Below are 14,486 nucleotides of genomic sequence, written 5' to 3'. Positions count from 1 at the left end.
GGTACAGGAAAGTGTTGTGCTCATTTTCATGTATTTGTTATTCATGCGGTCCTTGGATTGAGCGAGGAAATAGTGCTCTAGTTTCAACAGACTCCGGCTGAGATGAAAGTTGGATAAGAGAACGAAAGTAAACAGGAGACAGTCTGCTGAGTCAACAAATATCACTAAATACGATGATGTGATTTTGTCCGCAACGATTTGAAAGTGGATTTGTTTGGATAATTTTGAAAGATGGGCAAAGTGAACTTAACCAACTCGATCCTGTCTCTGCAAGTTGATATTAATGTAAATCTTATTTTTCTCTCTGTGAGTGGGTAGTATTATGCTGATGACGTGAAATAGCTTAGAGTTAAAAGACAGGAACTTTAAACCAGGCTTCGCCTTGAAGGTCAGTTCTATCACTTCCTACTTTCGTCATGTTTAGACAAGTTACTTAGCCATCCTTAGCCTCCATTCCTCATCTGCAAATGAGGATAATAATAGTATCGACTGTTATGTTTGTTGTGATAAATGAGATAATGAATGAAAAGTCTAATTCATAGCCCATGGTAGGTTCTTAATTCTGGATGCTAAAATTATTAAAAATAGAGTTAAACATGACCGAAGACTGCCAGGCCACTGTACACGATGGGAAGGCGTTACTCCAATAAAAGTTCTTCCTAACACCTCACGTATATCTCCGTGAATGTCAAGACACTGTAACATTTATTTCCTTGATCTTAACTGATCTCCACAGTTTGTAAAAATATTAATAGTACGTCTATTACTTCTGTCACTTTGGAAATATCAAGTGAGAAGAAACTAACGAATCAATCTATTTTCTTACAACACATGGCCATGAAGAATCATTTTGAAAATACAAAATACAGAAAATCTTGAAATAGAAAAAAATCATCCCAACTTCCAAGACTGTTAATGCAATGGTATATTTTGTTCCATTTTTTCTATGCATCATAAAAAACTGTTTATACAATTCTGCTACCTGCCATTTCTACTTAACACAAATGCACGAGCATATTCTATATTAAAATGCTCTTTGTAGTGACTGTAAATAATATCCTGTTTAGACAAGCGTCACTGATACGTGTTTAATAGCTGCCTGAGACAAAAAAAAAAAAAAAAGACCCTCATTTGTTGCATTCGTTGATTTCTGTAGTGTAAATGCTCTGCCCACAGTCGATTTCAAGCAAACGACGAATACTGAATTGGGAAGAGATGTGCCGTAGCATGCCTTTACATACTATTTCTACTGTACAGATACATTGAATGTAAATTACTTCAAGAGAACAGATAATAGTACATTGTAGTAAAATAACTAGGAAGCGATCCATTTTGAGTATTATTGCTTTGTTTTTGACATGATTTATTTAATTATAATTTTTTTATTTTAATTTGTTAACCTGACTTAACACACAAGGTTAACATTAGTTTGAGGTGTACAACAGAGTGATTCAACTTCTCTAAACGCTATGCTCTGCCCGCCACAAGTGTAGCAAGTGACCCTCTGTCACCTAAATTTATATAATTTGGTTTTTGACAATGGCTGTATTTAACAACTGTCTCACAAAATTCTGGAAAAATTAGTGCTTGGCTCTGTCTAGCAAGCCAGTACCACAGCTAGAAGGCAGAACTGGGTGCCGAAATTTTAACTTCAACATGATTCGTACAATTTAGTACAATTAATCTGTTTCATACAGTGAAAGTGAAAGGCATCTATATCCCTTTCCATCTTGAGATTCTTTCCTTGGGATAGAATCCCAGATGTAATTATTCATGGTAAATTTGCAAGTCATCCAGAGACCCAGAGAACCACTGCACTGTTCAGGTTTATGTTTCTAAATTACCAAATAACACACAGTGTTCCCTACATGCAAAGGACAATTTTAAATGCTTCTCATAAACTCATTTAATGACTCCTCCAGACAAGCCTTTGTGGTGGTTTTATTATGCCCTCCAGCTACAGCCGAAGACACCGAGGCACTCGCTGAGTGACGGGTGGACAGGGAGTGACGGAGCAGGGATCTGAACTCGAGCCCTGTGCCAGCCCCTCTCACCGTCTGGCTGCTCAATGGTCTTTCCTTTTTTTTTTTTTTTTTAAGATTTTATTTATTTATTTGACAGAGAGAGACACAGCAAGAGAGTGAACACAAGCAGGGGGAGTGGGAGAGAGAGAAGCAGGCTTCCTGTTGAGCAGGGAGCCCAAAGCAGGGCTCGATCCTGGGAACCTGAGCCAAAGGCAGACACTTAACAACTGAGCCAGCCAGGCGCCCCTGTATATACTCTTTCCTTTTAGAGAATGACTTCAGTGGAGGGATGGGGCAACTGGGGGTGGGCATTAAGGAGGGCACGTGATCGGATGAGCACTGGGTGTTATACGCAACTGATGAATCACTGAACACTACATCAAAAACTAATAATTTAAGTTGGCTAATCGAATTTAAATTTAAAAAATTTTAAAAATAAACAATGAAAGCATTCAATATGATCGATTCACCTTGGGGTGAATTCTTCATTATTTACATCCCACAAACTTAATAATATTTACTGTTTTTATATCTTAGTATCTGTATTACTATACAGTTGATAGCTTACTTCATCCATGGGAATCTTCCTGCCCAGGTATGAAAGATGCCATTTCACCTAAAAATTCTGCTCTCTTATTTCAGCTATTCTCTTTCCACCTTTAAAAAAAAGGCCTTTTATATAAAGGTCTCAGAAATACAGTTAATTTAAACACCACATCAGTCAATGTGCTAACCCTGGGGATAGGAAAAGGTCTAAGACCGGTCCCTGGCCCCAAAGCTCAAGGTTTTTATAACCGAGTATGGGACAAAGACATAAAAAGATCGTTTTAATCACATCTGTGTGACAAGTGCTATTAGAGTGACATTTGCAGGATGACCTAAGGTTAAGGGAAACGGCATTTGGCTCTGTCTAGCAAGTCTGAGAAATTGGGAGAAGATGTTGCTTACACTGGATCTTAAGAAAAGAACAACATTAAGGAGGATGATGGGAGCCTAGTGGGACACTCACAAGCTCTGTGTTCCCTCATTCTCGGCCCATGAGTTCGTCTCTGAGTTTACTTTAAAAAGAAGGTTCGCTGAGATAGTGTATGTACGTTTTACGGCCAATGTGCCAGTTTGTTTCATGAGGCTGTCACCCTCTGTCCTGCAGCTAAAATACTGTTCACACCACTTATTTGGCTGTCGTGTGTACCTTGCATTTTAACTAAAATGACCACATAATTTACTGTCCAAAGTCGGGCACTCTGTGAGTGCAGGGAGTACTATTAATAATTTTGCTAGGAGAACAGGCATAACTGACTATGATAACTATTTTATGGGTCTATCCATCCTCATTATCTAGATTGTGGCAAAGATAGGTTTTATACATCTTTTTGCTTCTAGTGAACCTGGTGTTTGCTACATGGAAAACAGTAAATAAATCTCTGATAAATAATAATAATGACATCAAAGTAGTAATGATGATAATTATCTTAAATACGATTATGCAACGGGGTAGATTTCCAGACGCACCCAAAAACAGGTGTGGGCACTTCGCCACACCATTTAGCCCTTGAGATGCCCAGGCCCCCACCCTGTTTGCTTTGGCCAATCCATAGGTTTCCTTAAGCAGTAAAGAGGGGGCACGTCTCACTCCCAACCTGCTCTCATCGTTTTTAACTTCTTCGTCTTCCTAACTCTTGTAATCCAGGTGACTCTCATTTCACAGGGAGACAGGAGGAGAGAAAGGACCATAGCACCGTAACAGAGCCTCTCCCCCTGTTGTCATTCTGTGGAACACACACATATACAAACACACAGGCACACACAGAGGCACATACACACACAAACAAAACAACAACAAAACACAACAACAAAAACATGAATAATAGCTTTGGGATCTAACTCACATACCACACGCCTTAGCCATTTAAAGTACACAATTCACAGAGTCGTTCATTTACCATCAAAATCAAGCTCAGAACATTTTCACACACTGTCTTTTAGCGACCGATCATCACTCCTTAATCCCTCCATCCTCTCCCCCGGGCCTAGGCAGTCGCTAACATATCTTCTGACTACAGAATGGCCCATCTGGACATTTCATGTAAACGGAATTATACAATATGTCTGGCTTCGTTCACTTAGCTTGCTGTTCCCAAGATTCACCCATGTTGTGGTGTTTATTAGTACTTCATTCCTTTTTATTGTCAAATAATAATTCATTGTATGGATATACCCATTTTGTTGACCGGTTAATCTGCTGGTAGACACTTGGTTTGCTGCCCCCTTTTAGCTACTGTGAATAACACTGCTATGAACACAGTTGTCTGAATGTCGGAGTCCCTGCTTTCACTACTTCTGGGTATATACCAGAAGGGGAACTGCTGCGTCATATGGTAATCCTAGGCTTAATTTTCTGAGGAACCAGCACACTGTTTTCCACAGCAGCTGCACCATTTTACATTCCCACTAGCAATGCAAAAGGGTTCTAATTTTTCCTCCTCCTCGCCAAAATTTGTTGTGGATATGAAGTGGTATCTATCTGTGGTTTTGGTTTGCATTTCTTTAACAGCTAATGATATCAAGCATCTTTCCTTACATGTGCTTGTGTCTCCAACACAAATGAAATTTATACAAGTTCTTTGAAAAAATTTCTATTCAAATCTTTGCCCATTTTTTATTTGGGTTTTTTGTCTTTTTATATATCGAGTCTTTTTCTAATCTACTCACAAGCAGATCTGAATTCTTTGTAAATCTGGTGAAGCTTGAGCTTCAAAGTCTTTTGTTTGCAGGAGCCCCCTTCTAAAACCCTCAGTGGGCTCTAGCAATGTGTTCATATGAACATATATTACTATGAAATTTGGGGAAAAAGTTGTTTTTAAACAACTGTTAAGATCTCTTTCCATTCTGATTCCCTTCAGCCACACTCCCCTTCAAGTTGATTTATGTTGGGTGGCCACAGATATTTTGGATGTATAGTTTTATATTATTTTCCTCAAGGTTGAATACCCAAATTACGTAACTTTGGGCTTCACAAAACCTGGATCTGCCTCTACTTATATAAAATAAATTCTGTTCTATTCTCCTGAGAGCCTTCTCTTTTGATCCCCAAATGCCAGTATGAAATAGAAACAAAATTCTCTACATAAGATCTTCCTTTTGGCAACTTTCTGCTATGGGGAAATACAATTCTCATTTAGGTATGTGGTTCCCTCTGACTGCTCACAGAGGATTAGTAAACAGCATTCTAGAATGTTCTCATCTGTTGTCTCCTCCCCTTGTAGCTCCTGTCATCACTACTCCTCTGGAAACAGTGGATGCCTTAGTTGAAGAAGTGGCTACTTTCATGTGTGCAGTGGAATCCTATCCCCAGCCTGAAATTTCCTGGACCAGAAATAAAATTCTCATTAAGTACGTATTCTGCCCTTTTTCTGATAAGAATGCCCACTGCTGCCTTGCAATTTAAATGTCATAAATGGAATCAAAACTCTTGGTAGTATAAAAGCTCACATTCTAGAATTTGAAAAATGCAAATGTCCTCATTTATATAAATGTAAGATCTGAACATCAGTGAGGTTAAGAGACTTGCCCAAGATTGCATGGAGCACTGGGTGTGGTGAAAAAATAATGAATACTGTTATGCTGAAAATAAATAAATTTAATTAAAAAAAAGAGAGAGAGACTTGCCCAAAGCAAAACAGAGATTTCAATGACTTGCGGACATCTGGGCTATTTCCAGGACCCCATTAAGAAACACCATGACATCCTAGGTCTGGGGGCACAGAGCACATGTTGCAGGACATGCTAGGGAATTAATATGGACCAGACTTATCACCTCTACTTCTACTACCCCAATAAAGTAAAGTATGCTGTCTAGGAACCTGACCTCTGGGTCACCGTAACTTTTTCTTTTGAAAGTCAGAAAATTAGGGGTGCCTGGGTGGCTCAGTGCATTAAAGACTCTTCCTTTGGCTCAGGTCATGATCCCAGAGTCCTGGGATTGAGTCCCGCATCGGGCTCTCTGCTCAGTAGGGAGCCTGCTTCCCTCCCCTCTCTCTGCCTGTCTCTCTGCCTGTTTGTAATCTCTGTCAAGTAAATAAATAAAATCTTTATTGAAAGTCAGAAAATATAGATAGATAGATAGATAGATAGATAGATATAGATATATTGATATATAGTGAGGCAGCCTCTCCAACAAATAAAATTCCCACTTGACATGAAAAGGTCATGCTATCTTTTCCTCATTTGCAATAGTTACCTGATCAGAAACACTTCCCAGGCTTCTCGGCAGGCAAAATAAGTTTCCACTAGGGCCAGTGTGCTTACTCTGGTATCCCTAGATGGAGGTCCATGAACCTGCATCAAGAAAAATTATGTCTTTACTTGCACTAAACCCTAATGAAAGTTAATGTTTCCTTCTGTGATACATGTTGTAATGTGCAAAATTACCCTGTGCTCTGGTCCCCTTCAGGTTGTCTCCCAGGCAAGCTATTCCCAAAGTCCTAGAATAGGAAGGCTCAAAGTAAGAGGCCTGAAATACAGTTGATCAAATCCATTTAAAATATATAGATGGAGACAAGGGGAAAGAAATGGGATAAGTTAATGTACTTAGAAACCTTGGTTCACTCAGTGTTTCTATGTCTAGTCTCTGATGTGCCTCACACTTCCCCACTGCAGTATTCTTACAAGGACCAACATGGAGGCTGAGCCCACAGGTGGAAGGTGCCTGAAGCTACTAACATACCCTTGCTGTGTTGAAGAGGCGCTACCACACCTGGCCATGACTCTAGCTTGCCAATGAGCCTGCTGAACAGCAATGGATTTTAAGGGTGTTCCTTGGGTAGAGAGCACAGGACCATAAAAGGACCACATATTTATTTTTTGAGAGAGAGAGAACAGGCAGGGAGGGGCAGAGGAAGAGAGAGAATCTAAAGCAGTCTCCATGCCCAGTGCTCCGAGCCTGATATGGCGATCAATCTCACAACCCCAAGATCATGACCAGAGTTGAAATCAAGAATCAGATGCCCAACTGACTGAGCCACCTGGGTGTCCCAAGGGACCACATTTTATGTCACCGATGGGTGGGTGATTTAGGGGTGATAGAGCTGTCCGTCGAGAGGTGGCATGATTATAAACTTGTCTTTCCATCCCTTTCTACTCTTTGTTCCATCACATTTTCTATTTATTCTGTCAATCTTGGGCAGGTTGCTATTTTTTATGGCTTATACTCATCTTATCTGTTCTCCCTGTGTTTCACAAGTCACTCTCCTGCCTCCCTCTCACATGAGTCATTGTGCCAATATCGCCTAAGCTATTAGTTTTAAAATTTATATGCTCCATATTTTCATGAGTTTTTATCTGTTATTCATGTCTTTGTCTCCTATAGTAAAATAAATAAAATAATGTCTTCAAATAATACAGAAAAACTTCATTGTAAACATGGATTGTGAATCACAGTGGTCATAAAAGAACCCGTGAAGTTATCATGGAAGTTAGAGAGCTCTGTATTCCATTACAGCTGCTGCATATATCTTGACATATTTATACCCTTTCCTACTTTGAAATTATAATAGCTGTTAGACAGTCAACATTCAGTATTCAAAGGTCGATCTTGAAAGACTACTCTCCCCACCACAGCCCTCCAACTTGTCTGGGAAGGAAGTTTGATGCCTGCATCATTAAATAGCTTTGAAAAATATAGCCCTACGATCCTCTCATATGTTTATCTCTCGGCATTATATGGAGATGAAGAAATGGGCAATAAAAGAGTTTTTGTAAATTATACAGAGATAATCAGTATTACAATATTTATTATATATTTATTTTTATATATATAAATAAAAGCTCATGCTATCTTGGCTTGTAATAGCATCACTTAATAGATTTTAATAAAATCACTTAATACATTTGAATCTTCCCTTTATTATAAGGCAAAAATATTACAAATAAATAAGAAGTAAATGGAGCTATAGTTTTGAATAGTTAGCTGTTAGTCAAAGGATCTGTGAAATAGGAAGAAACTACATTTTGAAAATCTATTTGCGTGTCCCTTGAGGAATAATGAATATCTGGATACAGAAGAAACCTGACAAGCACTACCTCAGCCAGGTGATCAAGTTTAATACCAACAGCGAGAAATGACATTGATAGCATACCCTTGTTATGGTGGGATGTGGCACTCTGCTTTTTCAGTATTCCTCCCAAAAGCCACAAACCCAGTTTTATCATGATAAAAACACAAGGCAAAGTCTAGGAGGGGGCACCCTACAAAATACTTGACAAGTACTCCTCAAAACAGTCAAGATCATCAAAAACAAGGAAAGTCTTGGAAACTGTTGCAGTCAAAAAGAGTCTAAGGAGATGTGACAAATAAATGTAATATAGTGTCCTGGATGAGATCATGGAACAGACAAGACATTAGGTAAAAACTGAACAAGCCTGAATAAACTAAGACTTATAGTATCTGGTTAATACTGTATCAATATTGGTCCATTAATTGTAACAAATATCCCACATTAATCAAAGATGTTTACAGCAGAGGAGACTCATGCGGGAGGTATACAGAAAGTACTATTTTTTCAATTTTTCCATAAATCTAAAACTGTTCTAAAAAAAGTACTTTAAAAAATTATAAATACTTGAGAGTTCCTCACAATCCACAAGCAATTTACTCTAATTAAGCAATAATGATGCAACAGCTTATAAATCTTGAACACTTTATATTTCATGGAGAGCCTAGACTCTGGGTCCACCAGGTATATCTGTAAAATATTCCGATGTTCATATTTTTCCATGAACATTTACAGATAACAAAACAAAAAAATCAACAAAATCACGAGATGGAATGTCATGGCCTGCACAATTATTTGCTGTGAGCTAGTGAACTACCCAGTGATTATATTATCCTTAGTCACATTAGACCAAAATCTACTGTATGTCTTTTGGTTCCTCTTCAGGATCAGAAAATGATGGTAGTCACCCACTGAGATTAGAACATCAAGAATCCATTTCCTTTCCCATTTTTTGTTTTCACATTAGTCCCCTATTTCTACTGTAATAAATGACCCAAAACTTAGCGGCCTAAAATAATATAGATTCATTATCTTACAGTTCTGGGAGTCAGAAGTCTGAGATTGGTCTCGCTGGGCTAAAATCCAGGTGCTGACAGAGCCCCATTCTTCCTGGTGGCCCCAGAGAAGAATCTGATTTCTTGCCTTTCCAAGCTCCCAGAGGGCTACCGGCCTTCCTTGGCCCCTCCCTTCACTTTGAAAGCCAACAATTCTACCCCTCAGCCCTCCACCACCACTGTCCCATTTCCTCTCAGTCTTTGGCTTCCCTCTACCACCTTCCAAGGACCATCATGATTACCAATCTATACAAGCCATGATACTCTATTTTAAGACCTTTGGTATCTGTAAAATCCCTTTTGCCATGTAAGGTAACATATTCACCAGTCTTGGGGATTAAGACGTGGATGGGGGGGCATTTTCCTGCCTAATGTATATATTTTGCATAGAGAATCTTTATTTGGTCATAAAACCCACTTTTATGCTGTTGCTTCCTCTCACATTTTTCTGTTTCCCTAATTCCCTTCTCAACAAACAGCATGTAATTTAATGAGGTAATGTATGTAAAACATCGGTTTTTACAGTTTGAAGCTGTTTTGCTTCCTTATATATTCCAAGGAACTAGAACTGTGCTTCGCACTGTCAGGCACTCAACAAATTTTGTTTAATAAATGAATGCCCAGTTAATTGTTAGTTACTTCTATAAATACTACATTCTTCCCACTGGTCACATTTACATGTGTGTGTTCATTCCCTGGCTGTTACCTTCCAGTCATTATGGGGAGAAAACTCCTATATCTAGGTAGTATACTTTCCTGAATAAAGTAAACTTTATGTTTGGTCTTATCAATAGGCGTCACCCTTTGAAAGCGTGCTGGAGGGACTCCTGGGAGCTTTGATTATTGGAGCGTAGGGAAGATTAGAATGCATTGCTAACTTTATATTAGCAACTAAGGTTATCCTATTATTCAGAACTCATTCAACTTTCCTTTTGCTATTAATCTGCTTCCTCCATTGACAAGTCATCTGTTTTGATCGGTGAATGACAGCTGAAAACCATCACACAGGAGGTCGTAACCCGCCATTGCTGTCTCTGACCCCCAGGCTCTTTGACACCCGGTACAGCATTCGCGAGAACGGGCAGCTCCTCACCATCCTGAGCGTGGAAGACAGTGATGATGGCATCTACTGCTGCACAGCCAACAACGGCGTGGGGGGCGCCGCGGAGAGCTGCGGGGCTCTGCAAGTGAAGATGAGTGAGTGGGAGCCTCTGCTTGTGAGGTTAAAGCTGATGTGGTACACCCCAGAGAAGGCAGTAAACCGCCCCCACCCCCGTCACCCCGCACACCTGGAGGCTCAGCAGCCAGCCAAGTTCAAGATCAAAATGCAACCTTGAGGCAGTGATTTCTACACCTTGTATTTTTGTCAACTGCAGGGAACCCCTTAGTGCTCCACTCTCCTGTTTTCTCGCCCATCCACAACACATTGTTTGCTCCATCCTGCCTTCCGCCATCAGGAAACCTCCCTCTAAAAATCTTCTCCCTGTATCTTTAAAACAGGTGCATTACAAGAAGATGCACGTTTTATCTCTAAGCTCTTCGCAGACACTTCCACCCTCTGCCTTGTTTTAAGTTTGATTTTCTTGGATGACTTTTCAAACTTGAGTGGCTTTTCTCCTTCACTGGAACTGTTTCTTTTACCCCACTTTTCTGTCTGTGAGGCTAGCAAGGACCCCTAGCCCCCTTTCAAGCCATTACTGCTGTGCAAAATCTTTCCTCTCCATTCTGACCACTCTCTCTTGTACATCTACTCAAGTTATCTCCTCACTTCTAGACACTCCCCTGCACACCCCCCAACATCCACCAAAGACTTCAATTCCAGACTCATTATCTTTCTATCCATCTCTACTCCTACCACCATCCTAAGGGATCTGAACAACCCTGGAACAGCCTCTAGCCATCTCATCCTTACAGCTCCTGACCTCCACGAGTCCAGTGATATTTGCCTTAACTTTGCATCAGCTAACCCCATCGATGACCTTGTCACCCCCAGGAAATGGTCTGTATTTAAAATCATAAGCTCCAGTATGTCACACTCTGAACATAAACACTTCTATCTCTAGCTCTGTCCCATGGAGAAAACACTTTCCCAGACTCATGATGTGCCTCCACAGAGAAGGCACAAACTCCGTCTCTTTCCCAGCTAAGAACAGAGTCCAGCTCTCTCGCTCCCTTACTCCCACTACACAGCCATCACCGGCGTGCTCACCTTCTCCTGCCCTGGACTCCTCTGTTCTCTCTTCCACTGACCCCCAATCGGGACTTCCTCAGTTCTCTCTCTACTTGACTTTCTCTCCTACCTGGTGTTCTAGCATCTTACCAGCACCCACAGATCTCATGACCTTCCATGCTGGAAGCCCTAGCTGTTTGCAGTTGTCCACCTTGTCATAAAATAACCCTTATTTTCTTCTCTAGACACCATGCTGCTGATGCGAAAAATCACATCAGCATATGGGTGCCATACAACTCAGCGGGGTCCAGTTCCACCCGGGGAAGTTTACTGCAAGTTTTGTTATTATCCCTGATTGTCATCACTATTTCTTTTATCTTTTACATTTCTACTTTGTGGTCATTGTTTTTTGCTGAAGGAAGTCATTTGCTGCTTCTTTTCAAAGTGTGAGCATGTGATCATATAAAATCTGAGAATATTTTCTGAATCATTGCATTGCTAGAAGTCTTTGCTTTGTCTTTACTCCTGGATAATAACTTGTCTCTGTACAGACAAGAGTTTAAAAAAGCCCTTTCCTGGAGCGCTTGAGTGGCTCAGTGGGTTGAGCCTCTGCCTTTGGCATGGGTCATGATCTCAGGGTCCTGGGATTGAGCCCCACATTGGGCTCTCTGCTCAGCAGGGAGCCTGCTTCCCTCTCTCTCTCTCTGCCTGTCCTCTGCCTACTTGTGACCTTCCTCTCTCTGTGTCAAATAAAAAAAATAATAATTAAAAATTAGCTTTTATTAAACAATTATTCGCTGTCGTATAACATTCCATGCTGCAGCTGAGAATCGTTTTCTAATTCCTATAGGTAAGTCTAGTGTTTATCTTTCTTAAAAAGTTTAGCATTTTCTCTTCAAATCTAGAATTCATAAACTTCCAAAATTCACAAGAATATGTTAGATGTGTTTTCTTTAATTATTTCTACTTAGTTTTAGGTTTTGAATCTACTTAGTTTTGAATCTAAAACCAAAGGTTTGTTGTTGTTGTTGTTTTCCAAAATGATATATACTTTTTCCTATTTTTCTTCCCTTCATTTTATCTCATTCTTAAACTTTTATCTTCTTACTCTTAAACTTTTAATTAACAAATATTAGATCTCTTTCTTTTTCCATTTTTCTTGCCTCCAATATTTTCTCTTCATAGTTTCTACATGGCTATCTTGATATTCTATCTTCTTGGAGATTTAACTTTTCCTTCCACATCATGAACTCGGGTCTTCAATATGACCATTCTACTATTCTGCCCTTATACTGACTACTTTGATCTTAAAAACCCCTAATTTACATTTCTAGGAATTACTTCTCTGCTCCTTTTTTTTTTCAGAGCAAATTCTGTATGTTATATGATGCAATACTTGCTCAAGTCTCTGTAAGGGTATCACTAATTAGTTCATTTTTATTATTTTTTTAAAGATTTTACTTTATTTGAGAAACAGAAAGAGCATCAGCAGAGGGGAAAGACAGAGGGAAAGGGAGAAGCAGCCTCCGCAATGAGCTTGGAGCCCACTATGGGGCTCAATCCCAGGACCCTGAGATTATGACCTGAGCTGAAGGTAGATGCTTAATCAACTGAGTCACTCAGGTGCCCCAACTAATGCATTTTAAAAATATATATATTCTTCCCTTAAAATATATATATATATGTAAAAATATATATATTCATTTTGCTTTATTTCTGTTTTCTTCATAAGTTTGGGTTTCCTTTTGGTTCTTTTTTTCCATGTTCATGTTTTTTCTCAAACACCTATTAATATTTTATGTTTGATCATACTTATAAATGAAGTCCTAGAATCATTAGAATAGGTATGTAAGAGGGACTAGTTAGACATTGTGTGGAAACTGGTGTGGGGGTTCTGTAAGTGGGTAGGGGTGAACTCACAAGAAAGCTTTCTTTCAGCATGGAGGGCAGTAAGGAAATCAAGTAAGGAAACAAGCATGTTTTCCTTTGCTAAATAATGAAGGCTTGATTCTGAAGACAGAGCACATTTACGTATTTCACTGTTTTGTGGAGCTACCTTTCCTTTCTCATATTCTCATATTTCTCACATTTCTCATATTCTCTCTGGCTGTAAATGTTCCTTGTTTTGGATCTATCCTAAATCTTCTATTCTTTTTTCCACCTTCTCCTTAGGAAAGCTCACCCAGTCATGTGGGTATACACAGGTTTGGCCAGCCCAGTTGCTAACATTTTGGAATGCTCCCACACTGCTTTAGTAGAGACCTTCCTGAGACTCCTAAGACCCTGGCCTCCATCACTACTCCAGCTACCCTACGATCTCTCTCAGAGCTCCCTCCTCTCAAGATCCTTGTGGTCTGTCAACTAAGGGTTCCATGCTAGCATAACATGATGCTTCCAGCATCCCATTTTAACATGATGAGGAGCTCAGATGAGCCAGTGCTCATGGCTCCACCGGAAGAACGTTCCCTTACAGTGGGGAATCCACGACTGAATATCAATGCCTATCGCATTCTCAGTTCACTTTATATTCAAGTTCCACAACAGTTCTCCTCACCTCTTACCCAACAGATGACCAAGACATCTATTTCACTGAGAAGATAGTAGTCATTTGCTTTAAACAAAGGTTATCTGCTTAAGTTATATACTTAAGGCATAGGGATCAGTTTAAGGAACCCAAGGGAAGGAATGGATAACACCTTCTTGGCCTAGGTCACAGGAATATCAATTCTTAAGCTAAACTTTTGCCAGCAGCCATATGACAACCCAACTCACAACTGAGGTGCCTGGCCATCATCTAAATGTAGGTGTCCACTGTTGTTGATGAGGAGAGTTGTGTACTGTAGATAGCAGGCAAAGAGACAAACCATAACCTGCTTCAAGCCTATCTTGTAATTTTGCCATAATCCAAGATCATACCAACTCTAAATGGCAATAAATGCCTAGATTAAACATCAATAGACCATGCAGTCTTTGCAAAAATCACTTCCAACCCCCACCAGCCCCCACATGCACAATTAAAATAGGAGGAAAAAGTCCTTATTTCATGCTTTTATCCATCAAAGTAACACACTGATTTTAGCCCAGGACCTGAAGGAAATAAAATAAATCCATTTCTCAGTAGCCTCTCCTGCAAACACAGGTCTCTGTAACATGATATTCCTAAGGAAATAAATGTAGTTTTCAT

General features: G+C 39.7%; 1 protein-coding gene across 6 annotated transcripts in view; it reads left to right on the top strand.

Annotated features, from left to right (window-relative positions):
• MUSK (muscle associated receptor tyrosine kinase) overlaps positions 1–14,486 on the top strand; it is a 93,548-nt gene that overhangs the window by 4,534 nt on the left and 74,528 nt on the right. For all 6 annotated transcript variants that reach the window (XM_032308812.1, XM_032308811.1, XM_032308810.1 and 3 more), the window contains exons 2-3: positions 5,291–5,417; positions 10,178–10,329. In XM_032308812.1, coding sequence (XP_032164703.1) covers positions 5,291–5,417; positions 10,178–10,329 — 279 coding nt within the window. The remainder of the gene's footprint in view (positions 1–5,290; positions 5,418–10,177; positions 10,330–14,486) is intronic.

This window comes from Mustela erminea, chromosome 12 (assembly GCF_009829155.1).
Source record: "Mustela erminea isolate mMusErm1 chromosome 12, mMusErm1.Pri, whole genome shotgun sequence".
NCBI classification, from domain to species: domain Eukaryota; kingdom Metazoa; phylum Chordata; class Mammalia; order Carnivora; family Mustelidae; genus Mustela; species Mustela erminea.
The sequence above is the reverse complement of the archived record's forward strand: the minus strand, read 5'-3'. Positions and strand labels throughout refer to the sequence as shown.